At 33.6% G+C, this 20,863-nt stretch overlaps 1 protein-coding gene across 1 annotated transcript; it reads right to left on the minus strand.

Annotated features, from left to right (window-relative positions):
- Window positions 1–4,339: 4,339 nt before the first annotated feature.
- Window positions 4,340–5,941, minus strand: EXPA1 (expansin A1). The gene is made up of 3 exons (XM_048104629.2): window positions 5,766–5,941; window positions 5,382–5,694; window positions 4,340–5,053 (listed from the first exon to the last, which is right to left on the minus strand). The coding sequence occupies exons 1-3, from the start codon at window positions 5,890–5,892 to the stop codon at window positions 4,747–4,749; spliced, it is 747 nt and encodes a 248-aa protein (XP_047960586.1). The 5' UTR covers window positions 5,893–5,941; the 3' UTR covers window positions 4,340–4,746.
- Between the last annotated feature and the right edge of the window lie 14,922 nt (window positions 5,942–20,863).

Here is a 20,863-nt window from a genome sequence, read left to right on the forward strand (position 1 = left end):
CTTCTTCTTTTTTTAATTCGAACATTCAAATAAAAGATAGCTTACGGATTGGGCCTATAATATTACTAAACCAGTTGGAACAAAATGGGCCTTTAAATTGATATGTTACATTAATTTTTAATTGACAAAAAAGAGAGGCTGATTAGTAAAAATGATAGATGGGCTTAATTAAGTGGGCTATGGGCCTTATTTCATCTATAGTTCGTGAATTTAAATGAGGAGGATAATTCTCATTGCTTGTTTTGGAATTTGGAGTTGCTAACGAAATAAATTATTCCAACATTTTTATTTTACTTATCTCTATATGCTCACCATTTTTATCATCGCTCCACTTTGATTTATGCTACCTCAAAAGTTGGTTGCATATTTTTATTTTAGATATCTCATTCTGATGGACACATTTTCTAATATATGAATATCAATATCTCTATTTATTCTTTTTTCACTAAGTCCAAATAATAAAAAAGAAATTATATATACAATATGGACAAAAGGAATATCATAATTAAGCATAGGTGTGAGAAGAATAGGAGAAAGTTTAGATTTTAGCGAGTCGCGGGGCTCGAGAGTCGATAGAGGCATGGCTCAGAGTTGAAGACTACGCATTCATTTGACTTCACCTTTTTTATGGATTTCACTTTCCAAGGTGTTGAATGCTGCTCATTACTCATTACCTTTCACCCATTTCACTCAAGCTCTTTTCTTATTAAGAACTAGTAACCGTCTGGGACAGCAAATACAAATAACTACTCCCTCCATAGTTCATCTCAACTAAATTATTATCTCTCTAATTTTTCAACACAATTTCTTAATCTTCATGCGCAAAAATTATAGCTCAACTTAATTGAAATGGGAGAGTACTTTTATTTTATCTGATTTAAAATCAAGTACTCCCTCATCACCAAACATCTCATTTTGCTACTTTCTTCCTTCCATCAATAAAAATCTTATTTACTTTTTACCATTTTTAGTATTAGACCTCTATATTCAACCAACTTTACCTTAATCACATTTCATTATAAAATTAATATTCCTTATGTCTCACAATAAAAGTCACATTTCACTTTTACCATTAGGTTTCACATTCCACTAACTCAGTTCATTTACATTATATTAAAAAACCATCAATATAAAAAAGTGGACTTCATATTTCATTAACTTTTTCAATCCACTATTTTTTACATGTCTTAAAATCTGTGCTCACGTCAAATGTGACTCTTAGGTATACAATAGTAGAACTCACATTTCATTAGCCTTTTTCCCACTCACTTTCTATTATAAGTATTTTCTAAAATTTGTGTCATGTGAAATGTGGACTTATAATTGTTGATGGAGGGAGTATACAAAATAAAAAATTGCTAAAATTAAATAATTTTGGACAAATCTCAAAGAAATATAAGAAAGAAACTTTTTAAATAAAGATAAGAAATAGAATTCCACGCGTTTTCACTTTTCTTTCTTGTTTTTGTATTTTAGCCAAATTATTTATGTGGTGGACATGAGATGCATATTTTAGCCACATGTAGGTGTCACTGTCCAAATTAGCCCACACATACACGATCAAATCTATAATCAATCTCCTTTTTTTGTGTTTTTGCAGTTACTAAACAGTTAGTTTAAAAATTGCAATCGCCAAAGAAGCATACTTAATAGAAAACGCGAATGAAAAGTATACGCAATTCATACCAACGAGGCAATACATGGTAGCAATGTCAAATTAAATTTTGTTAGTATATGATTTTCACGTACATTATGCAAAGTGAAACAATTATTAAAGTAAATAAGGCCAAAGAGTGATCATATTGATACATTGGTATCTATCTGTAATGAGAACACGTTGTGGCTGGTCATGGTCTCGAATTTCGACCCATATGGCTACCAATTAATACCAAATTTTATTCAAATTTCGATAGTCACAACACGAATTTGATTGTACCCACCATCAACATCAACTCATATGATAAATATGTCTGATAAAGAGTTCTGGTTTGGGGTGTGTGTTTGACAATTATACGTACAAATGTAAAATAGTTCTTGGTTCATGAAATTCTTATCTTAATTGGAATTGCAATGAATTGATGTTTCTTTTGAATATAATTGACCACGAATTTATGAAATCGATAGTGTATATTTATACCAATTATTAGCGATGGATGTAAGCTTAGATTAATATAGTAAGGTGAATCCGAGTACAAATCGTACTTGGTCTGGTTAAAGATGGTCCAATTTCACTACAACAAAAAATACATTTAAGGACATTTTTAATTCTATTAGGTACACTAGTTTGTGTGTCTAATTATATCACCAAAGCTTTATTAAGTGTTCTTATTGTTAGTGTTCCAACTAGTCCGCAGGAGCGGCGCAGTTGGCAATGGAGGGGAAGATCTTGCTGCAATGAGCCTGAGTTTAAATCTTACTATCGTCGTGTATTTGCTTTCATCTCTCAGGTACAAATGTGAGGTCTTGGGAGATGAGCTTTTGGCAGCCAGTGGGTTAAGGCCTCCCTCTTAACGAGCTACTGTGTACCCTGATTGAACACCATCACATGATGTCGGGCCGGAATGTGGGGAGCCGCCAAGGCGACATAATCATCTCTTTAGCGGCAATTGTTAGTGTCCCAACTAATGTTAGGGGACACATCCAAAGCCTTTGTCCTAGCGGCAAAGAGTTTAGATATTATTGTATGAGGTGCCAAGTTGACATCAGTTGTTACTTATAGAAGTTTATTTTTAAAAAAAATCTAAAGTTAGGGGACAAAAATAGAAACGTTTTAAATGAGCAAAAGAATAAGATAATTTGTCTCAATTTAGAGACACTTTCTATTGTGTCCTAAATTATATTTTAAAAAACTCAAACTCTAATAATTGTAACTTAATATTTGTGTCCTAAATGATACTCCCTTCGTCCCACATTATTTGAGGCATTTCTTTTCGGCACGGGATTTAAGAAAGTTATGTTTATTGAGTTAAATAAAGTAGAGAAGGGAATAAAATAAGAGAAAGAAGAGAGATTAAAGTAAAAGAAATAATAAAATAGATCTGATTAGATGTTTTATTTTTAGCCAAAAAGAGAAATGTCTCAAGTAACTTGGGACAATCTAAAAAGGAATACGACTCAAGTAACTTGGGACGGAGGAAGTAAGTTTTTTTTTAGTGTTTATTTAATACTTATACTATAATGTTTTTAAGAATTCAACATTTGTTCAACCTTAAATAATGTTCAAAACTCATGTAGTCTAGTGTTTGGGAAATACAAGGAAAATTATATTATTCCTATTTAACAGAAGATTCTGTTTGACTAGGTGATCATTTTGTCCAAAGAATGGTATTCGTATATCCAAGACCAGGTATTTCACTAACTTTAATTAATTAATCATTTAGTTTTGGTGAACTTGTTAGATCTAGTTTTTTTTGGAAAATTTAACTCAGAGTAATAAAATCTCTAAATATGAAAGATTGTTATGTCTAAAAGGCAAAGTTGTTGAATAAAATTTCAGGAGAAAATGTTCAGACGTAACAAGCTGGGCTATAGGTGAAGTATTACCTCATTTTGTCCCCGAGTATAAATTAATTTCTAATGAAATACTTGAATTTGTTATGAAACACTGTGTATTTCTCTTGAAAAATCATCAAATAAAAAATACATCTTGTCTTTCTTTTGGACACTAGATTTAAGAAAATGATGTTAGAAGATTTAAGTGGAGAAAAAATAAAGTAAAATAGAGAATAGGGTAGGGAAATAAAGAAAGAATAAAGTAGAAAGAAAGAAAAAAATAAAAGGAAGTAAAGTGTCAGGTTAATGGAAATGACTGTGGAATGAAATATGAATTGTTTACGGTGGGATGGAGGAGCAATGTATTTCATGAGCAATGGATTTGAAACTTAGATCGCAAATCAATCTACAAAAGATGAATGAACAGGTTATCTTTACGAGTAGTACTACTAATTTTGGAGAAATATTCAGCATTGGTGAAACCAAATTCCATAGTCTTTATGTTGGAGTATTATATAAATTTGCATAACCCTATTATTCATTGATGCAAATCTTCCCATAAATTGTAGTGCTTGATGGTCTTTTCATTTCTGTAATTACATTAATTTCAATTGATAACCTGTTTTTTTGGCTAAACAGGGTGCCGACACTATAGCCAGGCAAAGTTGGGCCTATAATGTTAATGTAGTTTTAGGTCCAAGCCCAATAAAAGCTCAATTAATTGTACCTACACCACAGTAAAGAGCCTCCAAAATCAAAATAAGTATTGAATTCACTCATTATTTTATCATTTTCAAAATAGGTCGTTCAAATAAAATTCAACAATTAAAAATAAACAAGAGAGGTGTAACAAGAAACAAGCCATTTCATTAAAATTTAATTACATATTGATCTTCAAAACAGGACAAAAATAGTAATATAAGCCTTGAATAGGAAGCGGGTGGTAATATATCCACCTCAGCCATCTTCTGCCTCTCAAGCGACAGTAAAATAGTTCCCATCAAGTTAGCAAAATTTTAAAAAATAAAAATAAAATTCCCAAAACAATAGCCTCAAGTCAAGAGCAAGAAAGAGAATCCCACCCCCACACATTCGTGATTCCCATTTCAACCCCAAAAAGACAAGGACCATTTAAAATTAGCCCCTTCTATTTCTTTTTTCTACTCACGCTACTACCTTATCTTATAATAACACTAGCAACCTAACTTAGGTGTGACCATATATTATAAATATAAAATTCATAGATAATTCAATTCAACGGAACTGAGCCCCGGAGTAGGTCTGGCCGAAGGACCACCCGGCAGGAGCCGCGTTGTTAGAGATGAGGGTGCGGCCGTCGCTGGTGGTGACCTTGAAGGAGAGGCTCTGGCCGTTGAGGTTGCTGTTGCTCTGCCAGTTCTGGCCCCAGTTCCTCGACATCGCCTGCCACCCGGTCCTCGACCCCTTGACCGACACCGAGTGCACGTCCCCGGCACCGCCGACGTTGGTGATGAGCACTAGGTTGAAGAAGGAGTGCCCATTGATGGTGAACCTAATTCCACCCCTTCTACGGCATGCTACCCTGCAACATTTAACACCATGTACAAAATTGTAAATAAAACTATTGTTTCAATTTCAATCTCAATTTCAAATAAAATAATTATACTAGTCCTAGTACTTTGTCACATGGGCAGTTGAGTAAATTTAGTATTTCCATACATCTGAGGGGCCTACATGTAAAAACTTAATTGGTTCCTAACAAACTCCACAATTTCTGTTAAAATTATTGGAAACTCGAGTAATATTCCAGTGTTTCACATCAAGCCATTAACGTGACCAAAAAAGCAAGACGCAATTAAAGGAGAAATCAATTAATTATAAAATAAAAATAAAAAGGAAAAAAATGTTACCGGCGGTAAGCGACGGGGACAATGCCGGCGCGGTACTGAGCAATGTGTTGGAAGACGGGCTGAGAGAGGTCGAAGTGGTGGAGGGGAGGGTTGCACCAGCCGCCGGCATTGTTGGGTAGGGCGTTGTTAGGGGGGCAGAAATTGGTGGCCGTGACCAGAATGGAACCTGGCAAGCAGGAGCGCCTGTCGCCGGCGCACCGGATCTCGTAGCAGGAACCGCAGCTCAGGCCGTTGTTGAAGAGAGCAGTACTCAGCGCTGCAGTGTTTGTACCGTAGCCCTGGCTGTACAGATTCCCGTACCCACAGGCGCCGCCTGTTCCCACAAATTCGGGCTCAGCTCACAAAAATTCAAATTAAAATGAAATTAATGTATGAAAAACATACCCATTGTTCCAGAAGCGTCGCTTCCTCCGTAGAAGGTTGCATGGGCGTTAGCCCAGCCACCGCCGTAGGCATTGGCAGCCGACGCCATTGCCAGAAATCCGGCAATGAAGAACCCGAGCAGAGGCATTGATTGATTTCTGGAGAGAGAGGTGGAAGTTGAAGTTGAAGTTGAAGTTGAGGAAAATGGGAGGGGAGAGTGGCGATATAAATAGGGGTAAAGTGCTTCTAAACTGCAACTGCTGTGGGGACCATATACTGTTGGGGGCTTAAACCACCCAACTCCTACCCCAAAATCGTCTTTTCACTCCCCCTCCCACTCCAAATTTCTTTTCTGCCCCTTTAATCACCAATATATAAGTTCTGTGTAAAGTAACATGAAAATACATAAGTTCAGCTCCCGCCACCATTACCCATTTCCTTCTTTTGCTCCATATAACGGATCCAGAATTCGAAAATTGAAGGGACATAATTATATATTTTTCAATTCTATATAATATTCAAGTATCGATTGCGCGTGACAATTATAACTGAAATAAATTATATAAATGAAATAAATACTAAAACATACACTGAGAAATAGGACAAGAATTACGAAATTCCAAGTGGGAATCCACCGATTTCCTTTCCTCTTGATTTAATTTCGCTTACTAGGATTAAAATCTATCAATTCGTAGCATGTGCATAGCAAAAAGACAATATGCCTCAAGCTGCATTTTCTATCTTGTCTTTTCTCTCCTTTGGTTTGATAAATTTCTTTTTGTTTTGAAAAAATTGATTTCTGGACTTTCCTAAAATGTGAATTCAATTTACTATTATTTACAAATTAATTACTTGGAAATACTAAAAATTGGTATAGGTTTAATTTACTTTTGGTTTTCGTAGCGGTGCAGAATTTTCTTCTCTTCATATGTATACTTAGAGCACTCCCAATGGAGGTGGCGAATTCTCGGCGATAAATCGCCGATTATCGCCGAATTATCGCCGGCCATTGTGGCGAAGTCGGCGATAATTCGGCGATAATGTTACCGTTGCTTCGCCGAGTGGCGATTTATCGCCGGATTATCGCCGAGCGATCGCCGGCCACTGTGGGCGACGCTCGGCGATAATCGGCGATTTTTAAAATTTTTTTTTTTTTTTTTGGCCGAACGGCTATTTTATCCCACCCCTATAAATATTTCATCCTCTTCCTCCATTCATCACCCACAAACTTCATTCACACAAATTTTCAATCTTTTTTCTCTCCATCTTTATTAAATGAGTTCTGATTCATCGTCTCGTGCTCAGTCCGACGAGGAAATATCACATTCTTCTTCCGAAGAAGAGGTACCTCCCGCTCCCACCGGATGGGATGTAGCGGGTTTCGCCAACAACCCAATCAACAACTATATCTCCCGCTGCATACAAAGCGAGATCGCTCGAATGCAGCAGCCACCCCCCCAACGGCCAATCCGCCGGCGGCGCCGATACATCCCTCGCAACCACACTGGTGCGCACGATCGGCTGTTCGCCGATTATTTCGCGGAGGAACCACGTTATCCGGCAGATGTATTTCGTCGCCGGTTCAGAATGCGCCGCTCCCTCTTCCTGCGCATTGTTAATGCGTTGTCCGCGCGTTACCCCGAGTTCCGGCTCCAGCGAGACGCAGCAGGGAAGCCCGGACTATCGCCCCTACAGAAATGCACTGTTGCCATCCGGCAGTTGGCATATGGAGGGTCCGCCGACATGTTCGATGAGTATCTGCAATGCGGCGAGACGACTGGCAACGAGTGCCTGAAGAATTTCTGTCAGGGCGTGCGAGAGATATTTGGGGAGCACTACCTTCGCTCGCCGGACGCAGCTGACTGCCAGTTCCTACTGGATTGGCACTGGAGGACCCACGGCTTTCCGGGGATGCTCGGCAGCATCGACTGTATGCACTGGCAGTGGAAGAACTGCCCAACCGCGTGGCGAGGCCAGTTTACTACCGGCTACAAAGGTACGCATCCCACCATCATTCTTGAAGCCGTTGCCGACCAACGGCTTTGGATTTGGCATGCTTATTTTGGTATAGCCGGGTCGAACAACGACCTAAATGTTCTCAATTCCTCGCCCCTTTTCAACGAGCGGATCAACGGATTAGGCCCCTCCATCGAATTCACGGCCAATGGCAATGTGCATAACATGGGGTACTACCTGGCTGACGGCATCTATCCGCAATGGCCCGTGTTTCTGAAGACGATCAGATGCCCACTCGGAGATAGAAGAAGGTATTTTGCCCGAGCGCAAGAGTCTGCGCGCAAGGATGTGGAGAGGGCATTTGGGGTGCTCCAATCGCGATTTGCACTGGTAAAGGGTCCGACGCGCTTTTTCTACCAGGGGGATATTGCCGATATCATGTATGCGTGCATCATCATGCATAACATGATCATCGAAGATGAACACGAAGGCGTCCTCGACGTCACCAACGACCCAAGTGTTGCATCATCGAGTCACGGTGTCTCAACCGAGTCCGCCCGCCAGGGTGTACCGCACAACGAACATGAACGGTTCCAGGCGTTCATGGACATACACCAGAAGGAGGCCCATCAAGCACTACAACACGATATCATCGAAGAATTGTGGGCAAATAGAAACCGCGCCCACCGCCCTTGAATTTTTTTTTCTTTGAATTTTTTTTTTGATTTTTTATTTCCATTCGTGTACTTTTTTTTTTTTTAATTTTCTTCGTTGTAATGTGTACCCGTGTTTAATACAACGAACTTTATTACTATTTATTTGATTTATCTTTATAAATTAAATAAGCTAGCTTTATTATATATAAAAATAAAACAATTAAATTAGTGATGATGTAAAAATGAAATGTTGAGTTAGGGAGAAATAAGGGAGAAATAAGGGAGAAACCATTGTAGGGGTTGGCTAAAAACTGGGGATAAAATGTGATGCTGATGTGGCGCTGATGTGGCAGGAGTTAGGGAGAAATAAGGGAGAAATAAGGGAACTCCATTGGGAGTGCTATCTAGTTATCCTCCCTTGTCCTCCTTATTTAATATAGGAGTAGTAATTTGATAGCAATATTTTTCAGCCTCTTTTTTAGACTAGAAATTTGCATTGCGTTTGCACATAGATTTGGCTTACAGTCAAATATTTTTAGTCAGATGCTTTTAATTTGATATCTTATGCTGCTTTGTAGTACTACAAAATAAGAAAAATAGTGGCAGTGTGAAATGTCACCTAGATTGTTTCTTTCAAAATTTTGGAAATTTGATACACCTTGTCCCTTTGAAATTTCGAAAGTTGGTTAACTGCTTGCCATGATTAGTGGCATGACAAAGGGATATTAATTTTTCTTTGTGTATATAGGAAATGCTATGTATATTGTATTACTAATTAACTAGTAGGGTAAGAGCATAGAAAGGTTAATAGTGCAGTTTTTTTTAATTGATAACGGTTAACCATAACAAAAACTTTGCAATATAAGTATTATATTTAAATTTATCATAGCAAAGATAAAAATGATGAAAAATTGTAGTATGTCCAAACTCGATTGTTAAGTGTATAACTATAATTAGAAGAAGTACGTAATTACGTATAATAGGGAAGATTAAGATGGACTTGAGTTTTTTTATTCGTCTTCAATCGTACTGTTTGATCGTTAATGTGGACCGTAAAACCGTTTTAAGAGAGCTATATGGGAGAAGCTATACAAATTAAAATAAGAGCCCTCATTTCAAGTTAAGTTAAATACTCTTAATTACAAATGCATGAGAATATACATTTAGTGCCATAGGGCATTAGGGCTCAAAGCCTCAAAGTCATCCTAGTGAAAGGGGTCCAAGCAAATGCTATTAAGCTAATCTCCAATTTATAGTAGTATAGATTATTACGCCGATATTCACAACTCGATTCGTTTATATTTTATTTTTTTGGTCCCTCCCCAAATTATTGGTTTATTTTAATTCGGGTGTATTAAACTACATTAATCTGTGCATTGTTATTACTTATTATATATAGCTTAAATTAGTAATCTTTCCATCTACCTATAATAGGAATTAAGCAAATCATTTTCTCCTTATTTGGTGGCATATTTATTATCTTTTTATTCTTTTTTTCTCAATTCTCCTACATTCTTACTTTTTTTCCGCATAAATTACCTCTCGTATCACACAACCTTGAATAAACTTACACTCATCACAGATATAATTTAGTTAATTAATTCGATTAATAATGCGTTGGTCACTAAGTAAATTACACAAATAACACCAGCCCATATGTTAGAACTTAGAACAATCTGAAATGACAACTCTATAATTTTAGATTACCTTTTAATTTTATTTATTTTTTAATTCAACATTCACTTATATTCATGTTTTACCAAATGACTAAAAAACATACACAATATCATTCACTGTCGTTGCGAGTCCTCACAAGTTGGATTTTCCCTCTTTTATAATTTTATTGCCTCAATTTTGATTTGGTCATAATTTTAAAACGTGGGAAATAACTACAACAACATCAACCTTCATAACTTTTTCATCCAATTTAAAAGTTCATTGAAGATACAAGAATTCGACAAAAATTCATGATTTTGAGGCTAATGCTAGGGTATAAACAGAAAAAACATGTTTTTTGCTGTTTGGAGAATAATTGAACAAACAAATTGTTCTTCAATATTGCAGACCAATTAGCATACCTTAGATTATAAAATATCGTTCAGTTGGTACCTTGTAGAAGTAATATTAAAAATTCTAAACTTAAATCGATGCGAACAATCTATCGTGAATAGTTACTAGTCGTGAATAGTTACTAGTGTGAATATGAAATTACTCATATAATGAATTTTTGAATAGCTGATGATAAAGGTTGAATGCCCCTACTGGAATATTTCAAATGGCTGGAGGGAAAATGTGGGTAGATTATTATGAGTAGGCGCATCATAAGTCATAACTAGTGAAGCAATAAGTGTCATTAAATACCAACTGAAAACTTTTATAGATTTTTCAATATCATAATAGTGCCTAAAAAATAATTGTAGTACATATTAAATATCGTAGCAAATATTAAAAGTATATATTAAGTGGCGAGAGTCTGGTTAATTAATTTTAAATTCAAATACTCCATATGATATAGCTAAGCAAGATATGGTCGACAGTTTAGATATTATAATAGAAAATGGCTTCTCAGACTTGATTTAGGGAAGATTGCCAAATCTGCATGGAAAATGAGATGTGATTAATGACATGCATGCTTAAATTAATAGGAGTATAATGCGTCCGTGATTCTCGCTATGTTAATACATTGTGTTTTTATAGTGAGTGTTGTGTTGTGTAGTGAGAGCACATCAATTCTCGTTTAGTGAGTGTTGTGTAGTGAGAGCACATCAATTTTTTTTTATTGTAGCAAGAAGTTGGGATATACTCCCTCCGTCCCGCTTTAGCAGTCCCATTGACTTTTCTGCCATATTTTTGTAAAAATGATAAAAAATAGTTAAAGAGGAGAAATGGTAAATTAAGAGAGAGAATAATATAGAAAAGAGTCTTATCTACATTATTGTCTCTCTTACTTTACCATTTCTCTACTTTAACTATTTTTTATCATTTTTACAAAAAGAGAGCAGAAAAGTCAATGGGATTGCTAAAGCGGGACGAAGGGAGTAAAATTTTGGTACTGATTAGAAAGTAGTAGTATTATTATAACAACAATATGTAAAATGTTGTTAAATTATATATTGGGTGATATATTTAGAGATTAACCCTAGTTATAAGTAAGGTTAACATCTTTTTCCGATGGATTAATTCTCCGATGGCTTTGTTATTATTGTATTTTTTTTTTACTCTAGTCTAATCGTCTTAATAACATACCTCTAAATTTATCCAAGTGGGCTAAGTAATTATATGCATGTGTTTCTGTTATTATTATGTAAACTTCAATGTACAAATTGTTTAATTAGACAAGTTGAAGAGATGAAGTCAGCTCTCTGTCCTTGCAAAATGTACATGAAATCCAAAATTAACCTGCCAAACGCTAATTCAGCATGAAAGAAAGTTGACTAATAGTAGTATATGGTGAAGACTATTTTATTATGCTGCAATTTGTGCAAATGGGAAGCTATGGATCAACAAGTGGACTATATAGGTCAAATATTTGGATTATTACATGTATAATGATATGTTGTCGTCATAAAATAAAACAAAACACAAAAAGTGTAACTATAATTTCTGCTGCTAAATTTTATCTTGGCAGTGAAAAATTGAGTGCATCAAAATTATTTATGAACAATAGAATTCCGTACTAGTATAATTTTGTCGCATTTCTATAATTTTTTTAATAAGCAATGGCTTATTATGAACATCAGATTGACACACATACATAAACATAAAGTTGACACGCGTTTCGGAAAATTGGTAAAATCTGGAAGTAATATATTTAATGTGTGATAGTTGTACATATTTTGTCTTTTTTCAATTTCATGTATTTTCCAAGATTAGTAAAGCGAAATGTGGTTGAATTCAACCGGCGCCGAAGCCGGATTTAATTTCCTTTTCTTTTCTTCTCCTCGTTCATGTCGCCCAAATTAATCCAATCCTTCTTCGCTCTCATTATTTATTTGTTGTTTAATTAGTAGTGGGATTACTTATTAAAGATTGAATTTTTTCTTTTAATCCAAAATAGTTGCAAATACTCTATATTTTAGAATTCGGTGGATGAACGATTATAGAATTGCAGACTTTTAGATAGTGTATACACCAAATTATCATTAAAAATGAAAAAGAAAATGTCATTGATAAACAGAGGCAAGGGTAATTTAGAGAAATAAAAAATTCTGACAAACGCGGGAGTATGAAAGCGACTAGGAAAAGGCTTTAACGGCGGAGATGGAGCAGCTGCACATGCACGAATTTGCCTGCACATGCATTCCCAGCTTCTACTTCCGTGAACAAAATTGTTTTTGCTCCTTTTTTATTTTCCTCAAATTTCCCCTTTCCGCTTTCATTTAAGAGGTTTATTATATAACTAATTAAACAACCACCAATTCAAATATATTGTACTCCAATTAAAATTAACTAATAGTATTTCAATAATTAAAATTTTATGGAGTATATAATTTCAACACATAATTTACAACACTAGATTATAGTCTATTTAAGATATTAGTATATTATATCCTATAAAATAGTAGTTCTATATGATATGGTAAAAAAATAGTAATTGATATCTTCTTTTTGGGAATTATAAGTACATCTAATACAATTTTGAATATAAAGATACAAATACAACTGAATATGCACGGCTATCAAATGCCAAAATATTCCAAAAACGTCACCGAATACTATAGTATATTCCATTTCATTATTAAAAAGGAACAATCGAATAAACAACTTGGCTATATGATATGTACATCAGTACATATAAATACGGGATTAAGTTATTCTACAAGCAAACGATTCTTAAACTATTAAATTAAGAATCATTTACAACTTTTTGGATCATAAAGAGTTCTGGTAAATTTATAATCTTATTGATAAATTCATGAATCATGGTTCAAATTCCAAACGTCACAAGTTTTTTTGTTTGTTGAATTTATACAATTTCCCACCAAATTTATATATGTTGAATAACAAATTAATTCGTTTCACGGTTTTATTATTTTATACAACAAAGTGACGAATTTATTGTAAATTTTATTGCAAATAATTCAGAAACTATAAAATTTTTCTATACTAGGAGTACCTGTTTTGCATTGGCCTTTGGCCCCATCTGTTTTGAATTTCACGAGAACGAAGATCTGCAATGCCTTGTCTCTTTAAAATTTACCCTTTGTGATTTTAACATTATAATTGATTGGACAAAAATTCAGAGCCGGACACTTGTAGCCTTTAGGGTATACTATATTTATTAGACACTCTAAAAAAGTACAATAATTATCATAGTCCTAATAAATTTATTTTTGTTAGATACCAAAATTTTCGATGATTTGCCAACCTGTTATTGGTCCAGGTCCTAGATCATGGAGTATATTAAGAAGTGTAGTTTTTGTTTGAATTTATTGGAATTCATCAAGAAAAAGTGATTATAAACACATCAATCTAAGAAATGATCAGTAAGCATATCCTCATTCGTTATATGATACCGATGGAAAGACTAAAGATATGGTATATGGTCGATGGTATCATTGTTTAGGCGTTTACATGAAAATGTCTTTCCGTTTAAATAATTACTACTATCATTTATCACTCCGTCCCCGATTAGGAGTCACATTTTGACCGGATACGAGTTTTAAGAAATGTAAAGAAAAGTTGTTGAAAAAGTTAGTGGAATGTGGGACCTATTTTTTATATTGGTTTTATAATAAAATGTGAGTGAATTGAGTTAGTGGAATGTGAGACCTATTTACTATTTATGGTAAAAATGGAGTGTGGCTCTTAATTGGGGACGGACCGAAATGGAAAAGTGTGACTCTTAATCGGGGACGAAGGGAGTAATACATAAAATTTTAATTTTTTTCATTTAAGTCAGGTTAGGAAATTGCACATTATAAAAAATTTGTGATTTTAATACCCCATCCAAAATTCATAAGAAATAGTACTATCAAAACACCCCAAATTTATAAAAGTTAAGGTAATATCCCTTTTAATGATGAAAATGAAATCATGTAGATTTGTTAAATGTCAACAACCTTATCTTCTGTTAAATTTCCTAAACGACCCTATTTGCCACCAAAATTCTCGTTTTGACTACTTTAATTTTAAAAGCAACTCTTGGTGTAACAAAATTGAAAATTGTGGATGTTTGAGAGCATCCACAATGGTTGGATGAGTGTCTGCACTAATGATCGCCACATTAGCATTTCTTAGTATGACATTTCCTTCTATAGGAGTTCTGCCCTAGTGTCCATCCTATCAATTAAAACTCATTTTGCATTTAATTTTTAATATTATTTTTTAATTTTATTTTCAATTACTAAAACACCAAAATACTATTCCCTCCGTCCCAACTAAGTTGAGTTTGTATTCCTCTTTGGGATGTCTCAACTAAATTGAGTCATTCCATTTTTTAACAAAAAATAAAACATCCACTGACTCTTACTTTATTCAACTACTTGTTTTACTTTCTCTTTATTTTTCCTACTTTATACCTTTCTCCTACTTTCCAACACAAAATCTTAATCTCCGTGCCCAAAAGTTATGTCTCAACTTAGTTGAGACTGGGGTATATTATATTAAATACTACAAATTTTAAAAAGACACTATATTACTTTAAAAAAAACTACATTACTAAATTTTAAAAAACCTACACTAGTCATCTAAATCTAACTTCTTGCTCAAATTCTCGATCATCTTCTCAAGCCTCGGGCGGGCGACCGGATCGGTGGTATTTTCTAGAACGGAACTAACTCAGTCTCTGAAATGATAGTGGACCCTACAGATCCAGGTGTCTCAATCCGGTAGTCTTTGTGGCCGGGCCAACGTACGCCGCTACCGCCACCGCCAAACATCGGCATATCGTTGTCGGCACTATTCGGGTTTGGGAAATTGCTAGGATTCATATTTGATAGAGAAATGAGAAGAGAGTAGAGGAATGCAAGTGTGTGTGTAATATAGTGAAATGATGGTGGGAGTATATATATAAGTTTGAAAAAAGAATAAAAAATAAATAAAAAAACGCGTCGAGATTTTCCTCGTCCGCACTTGTCCGTGATTCTGCAATGAGCGGACGTGCTCGTGGACGAGGCATCGACCACAACCGAATTTTCGGTCGACTCACTCGTCCGGACGATTGTCCGACGAGCTGCAATGGTCGGACGATCGTCGAACGAGGACAATCTTGGGAGATCGTTTGGACGATCATCCACCATTGTAGATCTTATTCTCTACTTGTGATCACAAATTCACAATTGTTTATAACGGAATAACGAAATTATTAGCAACATTGACTTAAAAAGAATGACTATTTTAGGGAAAATCGCAAAATTAGATTTGGTTGTTCACTTGATTTGATTGGCCTACAAGCAGTCTATTACTCTATTTCATACATGCATTTGCAACTAACTACCGAAATATACAACACTACTACTTTAAAGTAGTATTACTATTATTATTTTTATTTAGGGAGAGTGGGAACTGGAGTAGATTTATTGACCTCACTCATTAATCTAAGGAGGTTTTTCATATTGATATAATGACACTACTAATTATTTATAATAATAAAATTCGAGTAATATTTTTGCTCTTATTTTTTTTACTACTCCCTCTGTTCCATAATAATGGATACGTTTCTTTTCGGCACGAAGATTAAGATAAATTATGTTAGATGAGTTAAGTAAAGTGGGAAATGAAAAAGGTAGAGAAATGGTGAAAGAAAAAAGTAAGAGAAAATAAAGTAGGTGCAGGAAAATATGTTGACTTTTATTAAAAAGGGAAATAATTCTATTACTATGAAACATACCAAAATGATAAAATGAGTCCATTACTATAGAATGGAAGAAATACTAGTGAGGAAAGTGGGAACTGGAGTTGATTAATTGACCTCACTCCTTAATCTAAGGTGGTTTTTCATATTGATATAACTGTGTTCATAATAAAATTCGTAGTGGTTTTACAGGTCATTACGGTTTTAAAATATTCAATCACGTGCACAAGTGCATTAATTTCTAATTCTACGAGAGAGGTAAATCATACTAAGGGCCTTTCAGTAACTTTCCACTGACATGCCATCCTTTAAAGTTTCAACTCTATTGCAGTTTTATTAAATTATGTTCACAAATTCAAAGTAAAATAAATAAATTTTCATAATTTAAAATTCTATTATAGAACCAAGGCCTAAATTAGAGTAGTAAAATTTAATTTTCTGGATTACAAACTGCATATCCAAACCAAAATCTCGTAATCACCTATGAGGGCGTTTAGTTTGCAAGATTGTATCACAGATTAAATATATAGTGTGTTTGGTTTATGAGATTTAATTTCACAATTCAATCTTAGATGGATAATCATGGAATAATTAGTCATAACTAATATCTCATGACTAAAATAATCTCACAACTCAATCCTAGATTGTATTTTGGTATTATTTTATCTAGGAAACCGAACATCACCTATGTATATTTCAGACCCAAGAGTCACCATGAGTATCTAGTGTGTCTATTTGTGTGCTAATGCGGCACGTTCTAAATTTAAAATTTGACCTATAAGGAAAAAAAGAAGGAACGAATACAATTAAATACTAAAAATAAAAAAGAAAAAACGGTCGTGGTCGCCTATATTGACGAATCTAATTAAGTTTCAAATATATTTGATCAAAACATGATTATTTAGTTTTAGCGCCTTCAGTTCAGCTCATTTAGTAGCAAATTCAAGCATTTAGTATAATTTACACAACTTTACCATGTTAAGCGAATACGTGAGCACACATACTATTCATTGGCTACAATTTCTTTTTTAGTTAGTTTGCAAAAAAAAATTACTCCACTTACTTTCATTTTAGTACTTGTCCATAGGGTTTGCAAAACAAATGTGCATTTCTGAAATAGTAGATGAATATATTCTATAAGCAGGCCAACCGTTTAATTATCACACGGTGTTTGTATTATCCCAAATTTTAAGAAAGAATTGCCAGAAAGGATACGAAATTTGTTGTTTTTTGTATTAGATGGGGGCAAAATATAATAGGCAGTCACATCTTAATATGTGGAGTATGTAAATATGTAATCTAGTATGTTTATTACTTTGATTACGTTATTGCAAAACAGCGAATCATCCTAGTTGGATCACACTGATTACAAGTTGACAAATTACTAAATTCCGGTATAGAAAACTATAGCAGCACATCCAATCAGAAAGCAATAATTATAATTTGCAGTTAAACATCACATAATTATCACATATATTGATTTAATGTGACAACTATAACAAACATCAATGGTTATTTTGAAAATTATCATATAGTACTATATTCGAATTACGTAACCCATCAATGACAGGTAATTAGCGATAATTATATGTGGAGGAGATTTTATGATAGTACTACATTTTTTTCTTATATCAGAATCGTAATATGAATAGTGTTATTGTTAGTTTATGATTTTATGCTAATAATATTTGTTTTGTCATATAGTAGTAGTGGGGTAACTATTTAAGTTGCTAACTCTGCTTGCTCATCAATGCAGTGCATTAAAAATGTAAATACGGTGACATCAAAATATCAACACATAATATCAACATATTATATTGAAGTTCAACAAAATTATACATGTTGATATTTTAATGTTATCGTGTTGACATTTTTAATACACTGCATTGATGAGTTAGCAAGTTAGCAACTTTAGAAAGCTAGCAATTAATCACACCCCTACCCCTAGTAGTAGTACTTATTTTTTTATATATATACCCTAAAATTTGTTATTTACATCATTAATTTTTTAAATAAATAAAAATCAAACAGATATCAATTCATTCATTTTCATTATACTTTAAAAAATGAATAAATAATAAAGAATAGATAGAACTTTTATATATTTTATATAAGTATTTAGCCAGCATAATTTAGATCAGGTTTTACATTCAATAATTGAGTGAACAGAGAAGATTCTCGAATCAATTCCTTAAATAATTAATAGCAACGGATAGCGGAGAACTTAAAAAATGCATTGATTTTTGGTGAAATGAAATAATAATATGACAAGAGTTATGCTTTACAGTTTTCGTGGTTTTCATTAAGAAAAAATTCGTAATTTTAAAATATATGACTCAAATAATTTAATATCGATTAGCCATATAATAAAAACATTATTACATGAATAAACATTCAACTATATAAAAAATGAAAAAAAAACAATAAATATATGCAACGGCGGCGTTTACAACGTAGACACGTAGACGGAAGTGCCGTCTAATGCTCCGCGATCAGTGGAACCTTTTTGCTAAAAAGTGGAGAAAATGCTGTGTTTTTACTTCTTTTTTCTTCTTTTGTTTTTCATTTTCTTTCATTCCCACATTTAAAATATAAAAAGATTTGGTGGCTTTAATATTTTTTTGACTTGGTGGCTTTAATATTTAACTACCTGATCTGATCAACCTAACTACCACATTTGCCGTTGGATTTATAGTAAATTTATTTTAAAAGTCTAACTACCTCATTTCCACCTATGCACATTAATTCTAAATAAGAATTAGGTGGTATTTTCATTCATCTTGATGATTGTGAAGTACATTATGTCCTGTCATTGTTAAAATTTATTTCATACTCCTCTCCGACTCCAAGGTTTGATTACTAGTGGGTAGAGGAAAATGTAGTGTTCTCTTTCAAAAATTATGGTTGTTCCATTGTCATTAATTTTTTTTCTTCAAATGTAGTAAAGGTTCTAACTGTCAAATGAGACACAAGAAGACATATGCTTACTTTGAGAAGAGAGCATCGATTTCAATATTTAATATTAATACACTAAGAACTTGTTTTTTCTTTTTTCGATGTTCCAAATATGTAGACTTCATAAAAGATAATGTGATTAAAAGTTCATTCACTAATATATCCTTATTTGATTAATTGATAGCATTAGTTGATCATAAAAGATAAATACAACTATACAAGTAAATTAAGAAGTTTAATTGTATATAGTAATATTTTCAACTTAATCCTTGTGAAGATATCAATCAATCTGTACATAATTGGGATGAAGTGAGTACTTTTGTTTATTTATCCAAATAAAGGTAAAGAAGAACTATTTCAGTTCCCAACTTAGCAAACATGACTTTTTTATGAGGAGGCAAAGAATAAAGTGAATGTGACTATTCAAATAATTAATTGTCAACTAATTAAGGAAGATTTACTATGCACAAAATTCATCACAAACTAATTATGTCCAATTACCGACAATGGAAGATGGCTTCCTGCAGGCATCTTTACATTATTACCGGATCATCAGTTGATCTTTCCTTAATTTTTGAGTTAAATATGTAAAGTGCCCACCCAATAAACTAAAGGCAAATCGTAACTAGATTTGGTGAACATAATTAATTATTGGAGTAAACCTTCCGAGTTCAAATCAAGATTCTGGAGTGTTTTTCTATGATTAGGTTCCCTCTAAAAAAAAAGTACTAATCATCAATAGTTTTCATGTCCAAGCAAACAATAGTACTATATGATATTTTCCTTCATACATTTGAAACCCGATTCGAATCGAAATGGTAGTAAAATTTCACGGATGAACCGAGTAGTTTGATCTTTCTGTCCCCTATCGTGTTTTTAAAATCCACACCAAATTGAAATGGCCGAATAATTTGTAGATGGAGAAAGTAACAAAGGAGAGACAAACCTAATCCGAATCGAAACGCTATAAAACCCGATCCAAATCGAAACGTTTAATTTCTAATGAGACAGGGGGAGAATGTTACTCCATCCGTCCTAAAAAAAACAGACTAGTTTTACTGGTTTGGGCCGTCCCCCAAAATTAGACCAAGTCCAAATATGAAACGTTTTAAACAATAATAATCTTAACACATCATTTAAAATGTAGACCTCACATCCACTAACACTTCTTTCACTATCTTTCTCTTACCTTACTAATTATATATTAAACACGTGTCATTTACAAGTTTGTCTATTTTTTGAGTACAAAGATAGTATGAAACTAGGAATCCATAGCTTAATAGTATCCATAAAGAATGAAAATATAGTTTAATAGTATCCAGAAGAATTAAAATACGTGTCATTTATAAGTTTGTTGATTTTTAAATTTGCCGAGTGAGAGAGTATGAAACAATGAATCCATAGCTCAATAGTATCCAGAAGAACACAATTTAATTAGTGTGTATATCTATTAATACTAAAAAATTTGGTTTATATGTCTTATTAAGTTTTATACATTGATAAAATGGAAGAGGAAACATATTGTAGAACACCCGTGTAACCATTAAACTTATCTCAAAAAATACCCCAAATATCTTGGATTTTTATGAAAAAGAGGGAGAGTATCAAAGTTACTTGTAATAAGTTACATTACATATTCGTATACCTCAACATTAAGTTACATTACATGTTCGTATACCTCAACACTTTATCGATTCATCCGAGTAACTTGTTGAGGCAAAAATTAGGAAATAAACCTCTTTCCCTAAAAGAGCAAA

Source organism: Salvia hispanica, chromosome 6 (genome assembly GCF_029641045.1).
Source record: "Salvia hispanica isolate PSC_SH4W2 chromosome 6, Shi_PSC_v1, whole genome shotgun sequence".
Taxonomy (NCBI): domain Eukaryota; kingdom Viridiplantae; phylum Streptophyta; class Magnoliopsida; order Lamiales; family Lamiaceae; genus Salvia; species Salvia hispanica.

What these genes read in the sequence shown, in the direction of transcription:
- EXPA1 (XM_048104629.2), bottom strand. Translation starts at nt 5,892, where the DNA reads ATGCCTCTGCTCGGGTTCTTCATTGCCGGATTTCTGGCAATGGCGTCG. An exon ending in CGACGCTTCTGGAACAATGG is followed by an intron (nt 5,695 to 5,765) that starts GTATGTTTTTCA and finishes TTGTGGGAACAG; the next exon opens with GCGGCGCCTGTGGGTACGGG. An exon ending in GTCCCCGTCGCTTACCGCCG is followed by an intron (nt 5,054 to 5,381) that starts GTAACATTTTTT and finishes TAAATGTTGCAG; the next exon opens with GGTAGCATGCCGTAGAAGGG.